At 37.9% G+C, this 17,490-nt stretch overlaps 3 protein-coding genes across 4 annotated transcripts in view; 1 reads left to right on the top strand and 2 right to left on the bottom strand.

The window, feature by feature from the left end:
- Positions 448–5,129, bottom strand: LOC109727838. The gene is made up of 4 exons (XM_020258038.1): positions 4,821–5,129; positions 4,235–4,721; positions 2,313–2,455; positions 448–1,370 (listed from the first exon to the last, which is right to left on the bottom strand). Exons 1-4 carry the CDS (start codon positions 4,908–4,910, stop codon positions 891–893), a joined length of 1,200 nt encoding a protein of 399 aa, XP_020113627.1. The 5' UTR covers positions 4,911–5,129; the 3' UTR covers positions 448–890.
- Positions 8,423–13,505, top strand: LOC109727839 (U-box domain-containing protein 62-like). Of its 2 annotated transcripts, XM_020258040.1 has the most exons (8): positions 8,425–9,037; positions 9,127–9,409; positions 10,471–10,552; positions 11,472–11,529; positions 11,861–11,949; positions 12,049–12,144; positions 12,219–12,289; positions 12,938–13,505. In XM_020258040.1, exons 1-8 carry the CDS (start codon positions 8,647–8,649, stop codon positions 13,062–13,064), a joined length of 1,197 nt encoding a protein of 398 aa, XP_020113629.1. In that variant the 5' UTR covers positions 8,425–8,646; the 3' UTR covers positions 13,065–13,505. The 2 variants fall into 2 exon arrangements, with proteins under 2 accessions (XP_020113630.1, XP_020113629.1); XM_020258041.1 differs by lacking the exon at positions 12,219–12,289 and having other exon boundaries at positions 8,423–9,037.
- LOC109728247 (vicilin-like seed storage protein At2g28490) overlaps positions 14,710–17,490 on the bottom strand; it is a 4,017-nt gene continuing 1,236 nt past the window's right edge. Inside the window, exons 4-5 of the mRNA XM_020258613.1 lie at positions 16,908–17,288; positions 14,710–15,218 (exon numbers count right to left, since the gene is read on the bottom strand). Coding sequence (XP_020114202.1) covers positions 14,778–15,218; positions 16,908–17,288 — 822 coding nt within the window. The 3' untranslated portion in view covers positions 14,710–14,777. The remainder of the gene's footprint in view (positions 15,219–16,907; positions 17,289–17,490) is intronic.

The raw sequence follows: 17,490 nt of genomic DNA, 5'->3' as shown, positions 1-17,490 counted from the left end.
GGTCACATTGTCCTAAATCTCGATCTCAAGGACTAGGACTCACGCGGTCGCTCTCGGTGCGATCAAGCATATGAATAGTAACCTTTAAAGCCTAAATTAGGTAGACCAAATTCCATTCCTTCATTCTTACATCAACAACTTCATTAATCATTGAATTGAAGAAGAACATATTTATTAATCATTGAACTAAAGAAAAGAACATCACTCCTACCTTATAGAGCATTTAAAAGCATAACCCTGCTTTAATTTACAAAAAGCAAATCTCAAGTACCAAATTTCACAATTTACAAATAATATGTTGATATAATAAAGTCCAAAGATAAAAAGGAGAGGAACCAAAGTGCGCATGGACCCAAGCTAGCCCCACACTGCTGTTTGATGAAGCGCTATTGAGAAATTCTATTCGAAGCGCTTCGACATTTCAATTTTGAGCTACAAAAATCACAGTTCTATAACCGACGCCAAACAGTATCTGATGCCTTGTTTAGTAATCGAAAGCAAACAACAATAACAACTACACAAATAACCTGATGATGAAACATTGAACTCAATTTACGACGAAGTCTCGTAACCCTATCAAATTCAATATATGGTAGGTACACCCCTAACTTTTTCTAGTAATGAATCCTGATGTTGCCCATGTACCAAGCAACAAATAGCACGAGAAACCAAAATGAATCTATTGTACAAAGTACTATCAAAAACAAAAACAGTTCTTGTTATATAGCCTCGGCGTATGTTTAGCATTGCCGTTGTGTGTTTTCAGCATCCAATCCACCTGAGGCTGCGGCAGCACCTGAGTAAATTGTTTTAAGTAATAAACTCCTCCGCCTCCTCCTCTTTTAGAAAGGATCTCGCAATGTTTCCTCCTTTTTCCTTTCTTTTCAAAGCTAATCGTCCCAATCGACATCCCAACCGTCTTTGTTGCTGTTGTTGCGAGACCTCGACGAGAGGCCATTCGTAGAAGCACTTCCTGCAGGTGCTTTTTCTGAAGCCTTTACTACGGCTTCTTCCTCATCCCAATCGTCGTCCCAACTGTTCTCCCACCCATCGACACTATTTGCATTCTCCATGACTGTTGTATCTGTCTGAGGGATTCCTCCCATCTCGAGTTGCCTATACGGGACGCCCGTATCAGCCCTCCGCCCCCTACTAAATTTACAACAAGCCCATACACCTCCGGCTATTATCACAGAGAGAATTAGTAAGTAGGCACCGTAAACTGGAGTGAGAAGTGTCGCGTAAGAAGCGAGCCACTCAAAGGGAATCCCGTTTGAAATGGACGGATTAACATGAAGAGAGCACTCTCCTTTCCCAGCCTTTAAAACAATCTCTCCACTACTTGAACTACTTAGCACTGAAATATTCACCTGATGCAGTTGAGAATGGAAAAATAATATTGTATCAATACGAGGTATAAAACTATAAATGGTCTATCCTAGAGAACATAACACAGATTGGGAAGTACGGTACAAGGTGCTGCAGAGTAGAGTAATATAAAACAAGTGCAACAGAGCTACAAAGAGGAAGCTAGTTCAGGTGAATTTGTAAGTACGAACACGTAAAAGAAAGTAAAGTCATCAGGCAAAAAAACTAGAACTGAATAAGCCAGTTCCCAGTAGATTTCATTGTGAATCATCATTAGGGGTAGACAACCTAGCAGTTTGCCAAAAAGTCACAGCATAGTTAGATATGAAGTGTTTCTAGAATGACCAACAAGACAAGCTGAATCAAGAAAGTTACCATATGCAACTACATACTATTATGGAAAGTTATAACAACTAATAAACATAAACCTTAGTGGAAGTAAGAAACCATATGTCACGAAACATATAGATGAAACACAAACATCTTGTGTTGATTTACTAAGAAGACTATGAGAAGTGATTACTACATTGAAACTGGGGAAAGCATCCAAATGCGTCATTAACACTGAATTGTGAAGAGACTCGTCTTTGTGCTAAATTCTAACTTGAATATATGAAGCCAACCACTGGCTTCCATTATGGAAGCTCAATCTTCCAGGTGGATGATACAGATGTTAATGTATTCAAATTTGAAAGTAGAAGTTTAATTGTGAAACTGCCATTTTAATCACTATAAATTTGGGGGAAAAAGACCTGAAGTAATATTTGCATCCAGCCACTGTGAAAATAATTTTGTTGACTGTATTGCATGATATTGCTAATAAAGATATTAGTTAAGAATGGATTATTTTGAATATAGATCTGCAAGAATCCAAATATTTAGTCTTACAACTCAACAAAAAAAAAGAAAAAAAGAAGAAAAAGAAAAGAGGAGACGACTCAAACCTGTTTTGAGACTTGCTTGGATAGTTCAATATGCTTGACAACAGTATTGTTTATAACAAGAGTGACAAAAGGTGGCGACTTAATATCCACAGGTATGGTATTCTTCCCCGTATTCTGGACTAAGAGGTATAATTTGTTCAAAGCTGCAAGAAAAGATAACAACAAAAGAAATCTTTTGCTATAATTAATTAAGAAAACTAATTGATTCAAAGAAATAAAAACATTTAAGAATGACCAATTGATTCGAAGTTATGTTGTGCAAAGGCTAAATTGCACTTTTAGTCTCAAACTTTAAGGCCCATGACACTTTAGTCGTCAAACTTTAATTTATTACAATTTTCAGCTCAAACTTTCTAAATTGTTGCAATAAATCTTATAGTCCAATTTATTTGATTAAATACTGATATTTTGCTAATGTGGTAGTGATGTGGCTTCTTAGTAATTACCACATTATCGATTATAATACTACCACATAATTACTACATTACCGATGCATCACTATTTAACCAGCTAAATTTGACTGTGAGACTAAATTACCACAATTTAGAAGGTTTGAGCTAGAAATGGTAACAAATTAAAGTTTGAGGGCCAAAGTGTGACGCACCTCAAAGTTTGAGGACCAAAAGTGCAACTTAGCATTGTGCAAATATGTTGACGATAATCAATTAGCATTATCACAAAGCAACAAATACAAGATAAGAATTCTTAGAGCATAGTTCCAATTAAACAGAAATTTATCTTCAAGTAACCTCTGAAAAGAGAAACCCATCTCAACTCAACTCAACATTTCTAGCAGCTAGGCTGCATAAACTAATACAAATATTAAAAACTAAAGACAAATAATGGATCTATCTTATGAATTGCTTTTTCACACTTAAAAATTATTTTGTACTATGACCTCCTCTAATAAATTGGAAATAGATCTTTCATTATCACTTATGACGATGCCATTTTCAGCCTGCCTCTATCTCTCCAAATTTCTCAAAGAGAGTGATCTAAGCTTTCTTAAAATAGAGAAAAGAAGTAAAGATGTCCCCAAAAATTGAAGGGGATAGGAGCAACAAAGGAAGAAACAGGGCAAATAGTCTGGCAATCAACAACTAAAGTACATTGTCCAAGTCTCCAATAATCACTATAATAGTAGGAAAGCTGCCCAAAATGTGCCAGAGTTCAGCGTTGCATGTAAACTCAGCAATATACATTCAAAATCACTAGTGCACTTTATTCACAGTGAATTTGTGGCTAATAGGTTTTTTCCAAGAAAACATCTGATAAGCTAAGTTGAAAACAAAAGTTTATCCTGTTTGAAGTAGAGTCAATTATCTTACGTGTGTTAGAACTTACAACAAGTGATGAATTTTGTACAATGATGCCAACAGGTTTAGGACCTCAACCCTACTAAGAAGAAAATCAATGACGCCAAAATTGAACAAGAAAATATCATAGACATCTCCCAATAGGCAATTCACACTTATTAGACTCGATTGGGCCATGATTATATATACTTGTTGTGCAGTACCTTGAATCTTAACCATGGCTATCATGACATCTCCCAAGACTTGCAAACTCTGTACCAATACCTAGCACTTAAACCACTCTATCAAGTTAAATGAAAAAAAAAAAAACCACAAGAATGTATGAAAAATGCTCTTAACCTCTTTGCTCCATTAACCAACCTCAAAAAACATTCTAATAAACATGATACAAGTCATTATACATGTACAAGGTTGCAGCAATTCATCATAATAATGATATTGTTGACTTGATCAAAAATGTTCTCGAATTTAGCAAGGACAAAGCTCCGCAAGAAATAATCAAGAACACTACAAAAGGATTACAGATGAAAAGTTTGTTTGATAGCAAGTTTACTTTTCTAATAAAAGTTTATACAAATTAACCCAATGAACCAGAATGAAACTTACCATTACCATAATGCTTGAGACAAGCGACAAACTTTTCATCATCAATGCGACACTTCTCCACCGCCGCATCGCACGTTTCCTCCTGAATCTTATCCGTAATTTCGGTTTGTTTCGTATCTTTATTATTCTTTCCATCGTCCCCAGTACTCGGCAGTGGCGGTGGCAGCGGTTTCTGTGTTTCCGGCTTGGCGGGCGGTACCAAGGTCGGATCTTTATTCCCCGGTCCAACAGGCGGCGCCAAGCTCTCCGGGCCACCTTGCTGTTCCGTCCTCTCCGGCCCACTCGGCGGCGCCAAATTGGCTCCCCGTGGATCCTTACTTCCCGGTCCACTCGGCGGCGCCAAAGTCACCGTTTGATTCTTCCCATCCTTATTTTCAGGGTTTATAGACGAATTAGAGCTATCAGAAGCATGAATTGGTGGACTACCCTTTCCCGATTCGGCGAGATCGCTCTTCGGGGGAGGGCTCAGAGTAGGCGACGTAGGAGCCTGAAGCGGAATCCCGAAGAATCCACAGTTCACAAATCCGATGCAAATAACAGATCTCGTAAAAATAAACAAATACCAAAGAGAGCACAAGACACTTACCGCGCCATCAACCAGCAAAACCCTAGAAGACGCGCTCGATGCTCCAACAACGGCGGAAACGAAGAGGATCGCCACAAGGAACCTCTCCATTCGCGGCGACGCAAATCACCTCAGGGATGTGGCGAATGGGGGTTCCAAGGTGAGGCGACGATGGCGGGCATAATCGGGCGAAAGCAGGGCAGGGTTTCCTAGGGTTTGGGTTAGGGTTAGGGTTTGGAGTGGATGGCGATCTTGGGAACAGAGACGAGCGGGGGAGGACACGACGACGACGACGACGACGAGGACGACGACTCGGTGGGGTGTCACGCTTCGTGACTCGGTCGAAGAAAATGGCTTGGATGGCGAAGACGAAAAGCGCTTCGAAAATACCGACGTTACCAAATTCTCTGCGTTATCCTCCCGCTTGAGTAAAATTACAATACAGTCCCTAAACTTTTGTTTGGGATGTTTTCAAATAAAGGTTTAAATTTTAAACTTTCATTTAAAAAAAATTTAAAGGTTATTTTTATAAAAATACTATTTAGATTAATTGCTGAAGATATCAACATAATATAATGTGAGACCCCAGATAGTCCTATATATGAGATATAATAGGGCTAAACTCTTAACCCGGCTTAAGCATTTTGGGTGGTGGCAAGGCCCAAGAGGTTAAGAGAGTTAAGTGTGCTAGGACGGGAGTAGTTCTAGGATGGGTGACCCCCTGGAAAGTCGGGGCGTCACACACAAGGACTACCCATGCATCTTATTATAATTTCATTTTATAAAAAGTTAATTTGTACAAAATACATATATGAAATTAAGGGCGCGTTTGGTTCTGATTAGTTGGAAGTAATTTTCCGTCAAATTATCGTTGTTTGTTTAATAAAGAGTGAGTGAATTAGAAATTATAATTGGTCCATCTACTTTACTACAAATTTTCATAGTGGCATACAAAAAAAATAAAAAATATAATTAATTCTTTTATTATTTGCTCGTATCTTTCTTTTTTTTCGTAGTTGACTTCAGCATCATTTAGGATGAAATTAATTATGATATATATTTTAAAAAAAGTTTAGGAAGAAATTTAATTTATAAAAAATCAAACAATAAAAATCAGCATTTACCTTCGAAAAATCATTATCCCCTGTACTTTCAAGGGATGTCAACGGGTGAGATTCGGAGGCGGATTTTCAAAAACCCGAATCCGAACCTGACTTCAAACCTGAAACTCAAATTCAAACTCAAATCCGAACCTAACCAAAAATTTAAAATCCGAACACGAAAATTCGAACCAATTATTTTTCTTTTCAATATTTCAAAATATATTACATTAAATCTAAATTTTTAAAAAATAAATTTAATATAACATCAAATTTTTATATATACATGCATTGTATATAAAGTAAAATAAATTCGGGTTCAGATCGGGTTGGATCAAGTACAGTCAAAATCTACATCCGAATTCATATCCGTCGGGTTTGTATTTTTTATATTCATATCTGAAATCATATCCATTTAACATCGGATAAATTTGTTCCGTTTAAATTTAGATAAAATTTTAAATATCCGTACCTATAGACATCCTCAGAACTTTCGGTTAAACAAATATGCATCTAGATGCTTATGTTTTTTTTTTTTGAGAAAAAAGTAGTATGCTACTCTCTTCGTTTATTTCATTTAGAAATAAACTTAGTTGAAAATGTAAATCAACTAGGATTCGAATTTGAACCTCGGGTACCAACCATTAAGCTCTTTTGCCATTTGCGCTAGGGACAGTAAGTGTCCAGATGCTTCTGTTGCTTGCAAAAATATGAATACCAGTTGATCACTTCCACAAGAATCACTTGCATGACTATAAGCAATGCAAACAAAACCTGAGCCAAACATTGTATTGAGTCAAACATTCACTAACTCGTGATCTTTGTGTACTTTTAAACTTATATAATTATTAATAATATTTGATTACCTATAAATACTATAAATTATTCACTTTTAATGCATGCTTTAGAAGATGAACCCAATAGTGGTCCATCCCTGTATATATGTATATATGCTTGGCCACCCTCGCACGTAAAACCTTCAAGGAAGAGGCCATCGCGTGCACCGCGGTCTATGCACCGAGTCTCCAAAACTTAAATTTAAATCCACATATATATAAATCATAACTTCTAACCTGTAAAATAATTCATGCAAAAGAAAATTATAATTAAAAATGTCCACTGACGAATAAAAGAAAATTGCTGTTATGGAGAAACAAGTTATGAATTTTAAGACAGATTTTTTAATTAGTTTTATAGGACCCGGTGTATACACCGTGGTCCATGCTGTGGCCTCTCCCTTCAAAGGGTTCAATAAAGAAGCCATTAAAGTGCAACTGCACCAACAGATGCTCACTCCACATTAACATTTACGACATTCTATATATATTCTGCGTTCATTCTTGTTCTTGTCCTCGTTCTCGCTCTTTTGTTGTAATGGAAGAGGCACGCGGAGGGAGCCCCGACGTGTGCTACGGGGCGCGCCACTCGACACTTCTCGACGAGTTCGAGCGGCTCAGGATCGAGATCCAGCTGAACAAGACCATTCTGAGGAGGAGCTACTCCGCGCCGAGCCCAGCCCGGTTTGCGGTGCCGTTCTACCGGCCGGTTCAGCAGCGGATCCCGCCCCCGTGCCCCGCACCCCCGAGGGGGTCGCGGAGGCCCGCCGCCACCCTACGGCGGTGGCTCAGATTCGCACAGGTTTTCGCGCAATGGACAAGGTCTAAGAGGATGAAGCGACCAGTACCAAGAGGCCGGATGCAAAAACGTATGGAGATATAGGTATAAGTAGTGTATAATACAATTTGGTACGTGTTACTATTGTAACAATGTTATAATTTGGTGTTATTATTGTAAAAATGATTGGAAATGTATTGTGGGGAAAAGTATATATTGATTTGATTGTAATTTGACATAACTTTTGAAGCTTTGAAACTGTGAATTAATTGATTTTTTTTTTTTTTAGAGGAAGAATTAATTGATTTTTAGGTGTCAGTGTTGGTGGTGTTGATTGTTCAAATTTATTAACATGTACATGTACCAAAATATAGTGGGAAGAGGAAAATGGAAAAGAAATTAAGTTTCTTATATATTTTTTTTCAAATAATTTTATTTAAGCAGCGCTAATACATAACTTGTAGTTATATTATTCTTCGAGTTCACTTGAGAAACCATAAATATCACAAAGAAATTTAGAGGGCATATGTGCGTGAGCCTCTATGTGAATATATATAATAAAACAGTAGCTGTAAACATTTTGACAAAATATTTATGATCATTTTTTAAAGTTTTAGGGGGTTGTTAACAATATTTGCATAGTCGGAGGGGCATTGTAAATCTCTTATTTTTGCCCCTTGAATGGTAGACCAAGTTCAGGACAAATTCGCTCCGACCTTTTTGACGGCGTGTCGCATTTTTATTCGTTCGGTCCACAAATGGCGTGGCGACGTGGTAGACCAGGTACGTACTACGAGGTAATTGTCACGTGCGATGACGTGGAAGGTGGGGGGACGCGCACCTTCGACGGCGAGCCACCGTGACCGTTGCTTCTCCTCCGTACGGCGTACGAAGGAAATCCGCGCACGCATCTCAAAGCTGAAAGCCTCTCCACCTTCGCTTCCCCAAAAATGGCGGACGAGGAAACCCTAGTATCCCTCCGATCCCCGTTCCCAAAACCCTAGCTCCCCTCGTAGATGGAGAGGCGCCTCCTGGGTCCCTCTTCCCGCCCCGATCCCCTCACTAGACCCTCGCTCTCGATCGTGGTTCCTCTGTGAGAATTCGTATGGCGAGGTAGCGTTGCTTCGTCTACAATGGCGTCGGCGGAGAACGGGATGAGCTCTCGCGTGCTGTTCCAAGGCGACGCCTCCTTTCCCTTCTCCCGCGGCGGCGGCGACCAGGCTGCGGGTCGGAAACCTAGCGCGACCGCCGCCGCGGCCCCCAGCTTCGCTCTGAGCGGCGACAAACTGTTCTCCGGCCATCGCGACGCGCGGTTCTTCCGGTTGGACGACGAGGACGAGGAGGACGACGACGATGATGTGGACGAGGAGGAGGAAGATGAAGACGTGGACGAAGGGGATGGCCTCGTCTCTGTCGACGAGGTCAATCACAAGGCTGGCAACAACAGCAGCGGTAGTGTGCAGAGTAGCTCGGAGAAGATCCATGGAGAGAGGGAGAATTCGCAGGAGCACCATTTCTCTTTCGGTAAAGAAAAAACAGAAATTCCTCTTTTTGTGTCAATTGGATCCTTTCCGATCGAATTCTTAGTGTGCGTACATTGGTTGTTGTGTTAGGATTCAGTAGAGGAACTATGGGAAAGGATGTTAACGACGGGAGGCGAAATTTGAACGAAGAACACTACCAACGGGGCCCGATGGATGGTTATGAGAATGCTATAACTGTTGTGGAACCCGAACCATACTATTCTCATGTTTTAAATCAGGAAAATGGGTCACCTGCTCCCTCGCAGAAGGAGGTGGCAGAGGAGAATGGATGTGGGTTGAGTGTAAGAAGAGAAGGATTGGTTGCAGCTGGTTATTGGGAATCTTTGAGGACTCACCTCTCTGATCCGTTAACGTGAGTCTCTAATCTCTTTCTAATTCTACTTCATTTTGTATGATTCATATGTTTTCTTTGTTATCCCGCAAATGTGTATCGGAAAGCTCTTAGTTACACAGGACCAAATGATCCTAGATGGCATATTTTAGCTAGTCCTTTTGGGTTATTTCTGGGTTGTTCTGGGCTGTTTGAAATTCAATTAACACTTTAAAGAAGTGGAATATGGCATGATTTATCATCTGGATTGTTTGAAATGGGATTAGCACTTTTAAAAAATGGAATATGTCATGATCTATATTGATGTGTTTAGTCTTACAGTGTATAGGTGCTGGAGATTCATATAACAGATTCCAGCGTGCTTTCCTGGATGAAATTCTGAGACTTTTCATGAGATTACTTTTATTTTGTTCGCCTGGCTGTTTACTCTTGTGTAGGATTAGGATGCGCGCATTGAAAATCATTATAAATATGTATGTGCAGGGAGCTTGCATAAGTCATAACATATTCTATCTATGCTTTCAGGGTGAGCTTATCATGATAATTAGGTATTTTCTAGTTTATAATAGTAGGACGGGCTTTATTGTGACTGCTTAACCCTGTCATTAGTCCAAATTGTGATGATTAATCTATCTCATTTTGTTGGAGCCAGTGTACAAGCATTTTGTTCACATTACCTATGTCAAATTGTATGGTACATACTAGCTCCCCCTAATAGCAGAACTGTGGAAATTATTGATGAGTTTCTGAGGATGAATTGGTGAAAGAACTGCATTTTAGGGAAGGAAATAATTTTCTCTTGATCTTGTATTAATTGCTTATTCTTGTATTTTTGAGTTTTGATTTAGTACTTCGACTTTATGGAGGATCTAGTTTATTTAGTGCTCATTATTCCTATGGCGTAGTATATCTCGTCATGACTCAAATTGTCGGATTATTACTTGAGGGTTTTGTTTCTGTCAGGAATTTCATAATATAACGAGACAATAATTATTACCATAGGATTTTGGTCTTTTTATTGAATTCTGTAGCACAATATCATCTGCTCTTGAAATGCTAAATATGTCATGTGCTGTTTTTAGAGGTACTCTTATGGATGATGCAATGATACTGCCATGTGGACATTCTTTTGGAAGTAGCGGAATGCAACATGTGTATAGAATGGTGAGTTTAAGGGTCCTCTAGATGTGAAAATTATTGCTTTCATTTTTATTCAAATCAATGTTGCGCGTTCTTCTATTTCCCCTTCTTAACTGCTTTTTCTGGGAATACTTGTTATAAATGCCAATGCTTGTGCTAATCTCTTTGTTCCTCCTTTCTATTATAATGGGAGAGAGGTACAAAAGAAAGGCCCTTCTCCTGTTGTCGAAGTTGATGTTCACTGGAGAAGCCTTTGTCTTAGTTTTCCTTGTATAAATTGCATGCCTTTCTCTATTTCTCAGTCCTGCTAGAAGTAGTCCTCTTGAAGGTGGGAAAAAAGAGAGAGGCTATTTGGCATTTATTTTGTGGCATGAATGTACCACCATGTGATTTGAATAACCGGCAACTCTTCTTGATAGATGTACTTAATTCTCACGAAAGATCTGTGTACCAAATATTATAAATTCAGTCTTCACTTTGTTCTGTTTCCGTAACTTGAGGCTCTAACTTGATGACTTGGTACCACTTGCAAACTCTCCAAAGTAAGTCTAGTTCTACTATTTACAATGAAAATCCATACTAATTGTTACTGTTGAGCACCGTTAGAGTACACTAATAACAATGAGCTCAGCTAGCATCTTACTGCTATCCTGGGTTGAGATGATAGTGACATGAATGCTTGTTGGTTCTATCTATCAAGGTGGTTTTATGATTACAAACAATATAGAAAAGTTTCCTTCTTAAAAAATCGATCAGTATATTCTGTAACTATTTTACAACTTCCCACCTTTGACATCTCTATGGTAGGATTATTCTCGTTATTCTTATTCACCATGACTCTTGTATGGCAATGAACTGTCCTTGTCTCCAGTTTCTCCTCCTAGAGCATTTTGGTGAAGCATTCCTTTAAAATCTGCTCAGTCTGTTTTATTGTATTATGCAGAAAGCTTGCTGCAAATGTGCTCAGTCTATTTCAGAAGACTCAGTCCGGCCAAACTTTGGTATGATATTACTTTCAACATGTATTCAAACAGTTTATTTTGACAAAAAAAAGATGGGTAATGGCTTGATAGTCTTTTCTTTGCCCTAGTCTAACTAATTAGGAGTTACTAGATTTGAACAATTTTAGTTTAGCTTTATCATTGTGCTTTGAAGGCGCTAGTTAAACAGACAGGTTGCAATTCCATAAGCATCATTTGCATTAGGATGTCTAATGATACACTATGTTAGTGTAGTCTTACTTTTGATGGAGCCTTAACAACTTGATAACTATTATTCTTGTTAGTTTTTTTGGCTTACCATAGGTTATATTTTCCTGTTGCACTTGTCCAGCTCTTCGCTCTGCAGTTCAGGCATTTCTTCGAGAAGAAGAGTCGCATTCACTGAAAGCATCGAAGAGGAAAAGAGATCGTCTTGAACTGGTATGCATTCTTTATCACCTTGATTGTTTTTAAGTTGAAATCTTTTAAATTTCTTTGTAATGTCCCCTTGTTAAAATTCTTTTTCCATTTCTTGCACAGGAAAAATGTGGTTACGATGATCCTTCTCACGTGGATTTTTCTCGGGGTAAAGGAGTTCAGTTTCCATTTGCTGTCTCTGACCGTGTTATAATCAAGGTAAGAAGACTACCCCTTTCAGATAGGTCAGTCCATTCCGCTTTTCAAAATCTACTCTCAAGGAATTGTCTCAGGGAAACAAGAGGACCCCGCATCGTTTTGTGGGACGTATGGCAATTGTAACAACACAATGCTTAAATGGATGGTCAGTTCTTTTGGCAGAATTATGAGAATTATTTTCTAATTTATCGTGTCGTCTTGTTGTTTAATGGGATTTCTAGGGGTAAGATTCTTTTTGGTCTTTTGGTTAACGTGCCAGTTATTAGCATGATTTCTTAATATGATTAATTTTCAGATTCACCTTATTACTATAATTATCCACCATCAATTCTTGCTTGTTCTGTAATATATATAAAAATGATATTACTTGTTCTTCGAGACAAGGGAGAGGGGAGGAGGGAGAAAGAGAGGAAGGTCTAAATGGTGGGTTGGGGTGAAAATATGTCAGATATTGTCGGACCGAGCTGGATCTAAATCCAGTTTGGCCTGATAGGGAGCCGAATATGGTTATCCAGCTAGAACCTGGATCCCAATCCTATTCAAATACACTTATTCGAAAACAAATATGGGTTGAGGTACTATCCGGAATCAAGATATCCGCATCTGCAATATTTTGATAAATAGATTAGCTGTACAATAATTCATACATTTTTCATGCTTTTTGCTAAATTTTCTATCCGGATGGATCTTTATGAGTTCCATGTCAAATTCAGAGATATCCTGTATCTAAAACACTTGTAATTTGACTTTGTTACCACAAAAATTATACTAAGAAGGTATCCTCCATTACCAGGTATGTCGTGAAGACATTGGACAATGCAGAGAGTGTTAAGTTGCAGTATCGATCTCTGGCAAAGGTTTCAGACGATCAGGCCTCCAGCATCATCCCAAATAAAACCCATAACCCGAACTGGTTGTAAGACCATCTTCTTGTGCACCGAAAGCAAAAGTCGGATCTATGTTACTGAGAGAACACATTCACTTTTTGAACTATATTTATGAGTTAATTTTTGAGATACTTAGCAAAGTCGTCTTCTGCTGGAGGATCAAAGGCCACCCGAAGCCTGGAAATCCACTACTTTAGTGTATCGGAACGATCTCACAAGCTCTTGTATAAAGTTCATCCCACTGATCAAAAGAAAAGAATGTACAATAGGGTGTTTATAGCCTATTGGCCTGATTCAGCAAACTTTTTGTAACATACTATATTGAAGTGCTAACAGGCTAGACCAATTTTTATTATTATTGTCTTTGGAACATCTTTGTCGACTGCTTTATACCTCTTGATGTACGGTTACCGAAATATGCTTTTAAGCAGCTATTTAAGGAAAATGAAATGGGCGCTGTGGAGAATTATTGAATTGGTTGAAGATGTCAGGAAGTTTACCGTCTTTTTTTTCTGTCTTTTCTTTTTTTCCGGAGGACGATATTGACAGAGTAGTAATTATCGAAAAAATATGTGAATTGAACTTGGTCAGTGTTCGCATGGTTTATTCGTCCATATTCGACACACTTGATTTGTCGATAACAATTACAGCTCTGTTAATACCATTGGCCCATCTTTTTCCGTCGTCCATCTTGATTGTAACAAAGTTGGAATTGTTGTTCTTTGAGCATGCATACTAAACTAGAAACTATTTGCATGGTAGGTTTAATCAGGTTGCCTTAGTTTTTTGTCTAATGAAGCATGCTGTGCTTGTTCTACGCTTGTCGTCGAGCTTCGGTTCCGTTGGTTTGCATGTTTGGGTTTTGTAATCGCTCTTTCGTATTACCCTATGATTTTTTGGTGAGAGATCTGACCTTCTGGTGAGTATATATTTGTAGATCCTTTTGGTAGCAGTTCTTTTCTTCTTCTTTTTTTTTTGGTCTTTTTCAGTTTGTTGTTTCGTCGATCTTTTAAGGTTTCCCTCTGGCTCTGAGGATCTTCTTAGCAGGTAATTTTGTTGGCCATATTTGCAGATAATTTTTTTCATTTATTCTAGGATTTGTTACTTCTTATATATTTTAACTTTGGTGTTTGAAAGAACTACTTGCAGTGTAGCACCTTTGTCTCTCTCATTATTGAGACAGTTTAAAGTGAGCTCCTAACTAGTGAATGTCTTGTAAAAACACTCTAATTATAGGGAGATTATAAATCCATGCCATCTTAGTTAACAAAATTTACAACAAATTGGAGCAAAATTCGTGAAGGAAAAAAGAAATTTTCGGTAGGAATACATATAAAATACATGCTTTTTAATTTTCGGTAGGATCACAGAAAATATTATCTTATTATACTTTTTATTTACTGTAATAATTAAATCTTTCTGTAATTTCGAACGGAGTCTTAGTTATTTTGGCCAATATTACAATGTCACCATTTCCCCCATATAGTTAAACTCCACACACAAAACACAGAACTCGAAATTGAACCAACATTTATAAAAAATAAAATAAAATAAAATAAAAAAACTCCTCAACTGAGACAATTACAAAGAAATTAAAGACCTCTAATTACCTCTTTATTATTCACAGAAACTCTCAAAAAGTTCCCAACTCACCCAACATGACCAAAAGAAACAAAGCAAAAACACCCCCCAAAACAAACAAAAACAGAGCCACAAATTAACCTAATCAAAACACCCAAAACCACATCACACAATAATAAACCCCCCATGCATATCATCCACCTCCCCCTCTCCTTTTTTATCCTCTTGATCTGCAGAATAGGGCAGTATAACCCCCGCTCTCTGGGCCCTGACCATCTCCTTGAGCTGCTCCTCGCCGACGTCGAACGCGGCCGCGAGCTCCGGCCCGCGCATGCTGCGGAGCACCGAGCTGGCGCCGACGAGGAACTGCGGGCGGTTCCTGCGGGCCGAGGTGGTGAAGCCGAAGAACTCCATGGGGCCGCTGCGCCGGGACGCCGCCTGGCAGAAGGGGAAGTAGCGCGGGACCCAGAACACGTCGCCCTCCTCCACCGCGGCGCTCATCGCCGTCGAGCCATTGGGGAACACCACCTGGACCGTGCCGGAGCCGCAGAGCACAACGCCGTACTCGGTGGCCTGGGGGTTCAGGTGAGGAGCCATCATGGAGCCCTGCTTGCATTGATGCATGGTAGTTAAGTTAGTTTGTTTGGTTTGGCACTACTACTCTGGCATGGTAGTTTAGTTAGTTAGCTATGCTGTGTTAAATGGGTCAGCATCTTGTCCGGTGACAGAAGACTAAATTAGTCCGAGTCATATTAAAAATGGCGTGAGGTTGGGTTGGACCGAGTTATGCTCGAAATGGCGTGAGACTGGCCGGGCCGGGTCACAATTGAGACTTATGGGCGCGTGTCTATACGCTTTAAATGAATTGATTGCGTATTTCTAATATTTCAAGTTTTGGGGATTAATAGTTAGCGCCAACAATCCGACAAGCTAACCTTACTGCTTTGGCACTGCTTTTGTTTTTCTATTTTTCACTTTTGGGCTAAAAATACATAAAACATTCCGGTGTATATCCTAATTCTTCACTTTCTCCATAACTTTTAAAAAACTATATTTTGCACTTTTAAAATTTTAAAAATATTTTCAGAAGGTTACAGCACTAACAGAGATGGCAAAACGGTTGAATTATTTTTACTTATTTTATAAAAAATAAAATTTAATATATTTTTATCATTTTAAAAATATTTGTTATATAAAAAATAGACAGAATAATGACAAAACTTTGACAGATGGGAATTAAATATATCAACTTGAATTTTTAAGAGTATAAAATATAAGTTTTTGAAAGTCAGAAAATAAAAATAAATTTTTTTTTTTTAAGTAAAACTGGTATGGTTGTTAAGTTAGTCAGAGCCTATTGATTTCACATTGTTTTTATTTTTTATTTTATTTTTAATTAAAAAATGTATGGTGTCTCTATTTGGCTCTGCTTCTATTCTCTACTGATGTGATCTTAATTTGATCCAGTGGTTAAGAATGTAATTAGATTAAGAACCAGTTGATGCGTATTAAAATTAACGAACAATAACATATTTTGACTTAAAAAGTATATATACAAGCTCGACTTTTACTAGCTTATCTTGTATTCTTTTAATCTTGAAAAAAAAAGAAAACAATTAGAAAAATTGCTAAATATTTAATACAAAAATTAATTGAAGCAACACTAGATTTTGATATGAAAATGCTTAAATTGATAAAATTAACAGATTAGATGGCAAAATTAAAATTTTCTTTAACATTTGAAAATACTCGATTTTCCAATTAAATTTTTCACAGTAAAAAATAATAATATGGCTAACTAAGCAATAAGGCCATTGAATTTAATAAAAACATTTTTAACTTAGCTAATTAGAATATATAATTCAAAAAAATATGGCTAATTTAAAAAAAATCCTCTTATAAATATATGTTTCTTCCTAAATTTCAAAAACCTACATTTTGCCCCTTTTAAATTTCAAAAATATTTTCAGGAGGATACGACATTAATGAAAAGAGCAAAATGACCAAATCACCCTTACTTTTTCTATAAAAAAATAATTTTTTAATATATTTATGTCATTTTAAATGATATTTTCGGTATAATTTATAATATAAGAAATGGACGGAGTAGCGATGGAAGTCGTATGGAAAACTGACCAGAGAAATTAATTACATGCAATAATTTAAAATTTTGAAAGAGTAAAATATAAATTTTTGAAAGTTCGAAAGAAAAAATAAAAAAAATGAATATTTATAAGAAAATTTTTTATAATTTAGCCAATAAATAAATAATATATAAGTAGTAGTAACACTCACCGCGGTGAGATTGACAAGGTAAACGCCAACTCCCGTGTGCTTGAGAGGTGCGTAGTCGTGCTCATCAATGGCGATGCTCCACCCATACGAGTTCTCGAAGCTGGGCTTCTCCGCATAGAGGTTGTACGCGTGCGGCGCTCGCACGCGCCCCATCTCCGTCTCCCTCGTGCGGTCGCCGCCGCCGCCACCGAGCATCTTCCTCCATGAAAATGCAGTTCCATCTTCGTCCTCAACATCGTCTTCGTCATCGTCGACATTATCGTCGTCGTCATCATCGTCGATGTATGATTTCTTTGATTGGTCCATTTGTTCACTGTTCATGTAGATGATGGGGCCGCTTCTTTGGCTCCTCATGAGCATGGCTAGTTCTTCTGAGGAGATCTACGTACGTACGCATGCATGCAAATTAATATTAGTTGTAAATAAATAAAGAATATATAGGTTACTCAACTTTAATCTATATAAACAAACTTAACTTCTTTTTAATTTATTTTTTTCTTGTAACAGCTGAAACAGTTGAATTATAAATTGCTGATGGTGATTATAAGTTGGCATGCACGCAATCTATTACACACACATATAT

This window comes from Ananas comosus, linkage group 23 (genome assembly GCF_001540865.1).
Source record: "Ananas comosus cultivar F153 linkage group 23, ASM154086v1, whole genome shotgun sequence".
Classification (NCBI taxonomy): Eukaryota; Viridiplantae; Streptophyta; class Magnoliopsida; order Poales; family Bromeliaceae; genus Ananas; species Ananas comosus.
Note: the sequence above shows the minus strand (reverse complement) of the source record. Positions and strands in the feature narration are given on the sequence as shown.

Bases quoted from the DNA above. Each gene is read 5' to 3' on its own strand.
- LOC109727838 (XM_020258038.1), bottom strand. From the start codon at position 4,910: ATGGAGAGGTTCCTTGTGGCGATCCTCTTCGTTTCCGCCGTTGTTGGA. The intron at 2,456-4,234 runs GTAAGTTTCATT...CTTTTCTTGCAG, and splicing joins TCTCAAGCATTATGGTAATG to CTTTGAACAAATTATACCTC. The intron at 1,371-2,312 runs GTTTGAGTCGTC...CAACTGCATCAG, and splicing joins CCAAGCAAGTCTCAAAACAG to GTGAATATTTCAGTGCTAAG.
- LOC109727839 (XM_020258040.1), top strand. From the start codon at position 8,647: ATGGCGTCGGCGGAGAACGGGATGAGCTCTCGCGTGCTGTTCCAAGGC. The intron at 9,410-10,470 runs GTGAGTCTCTAA...TGCTGTTTTTAG, and splicing joins CACCTCTCTGATCCGTTAAC to AGGTACTCTTATGGATGATG. The intron at 12,290-12,937 runs GTCAGTTCTTTT...CTCCATTACCAG, and splicing joins ACACAATGCTTAAATGGATG to GTATGTCGTGAAGACATTGG.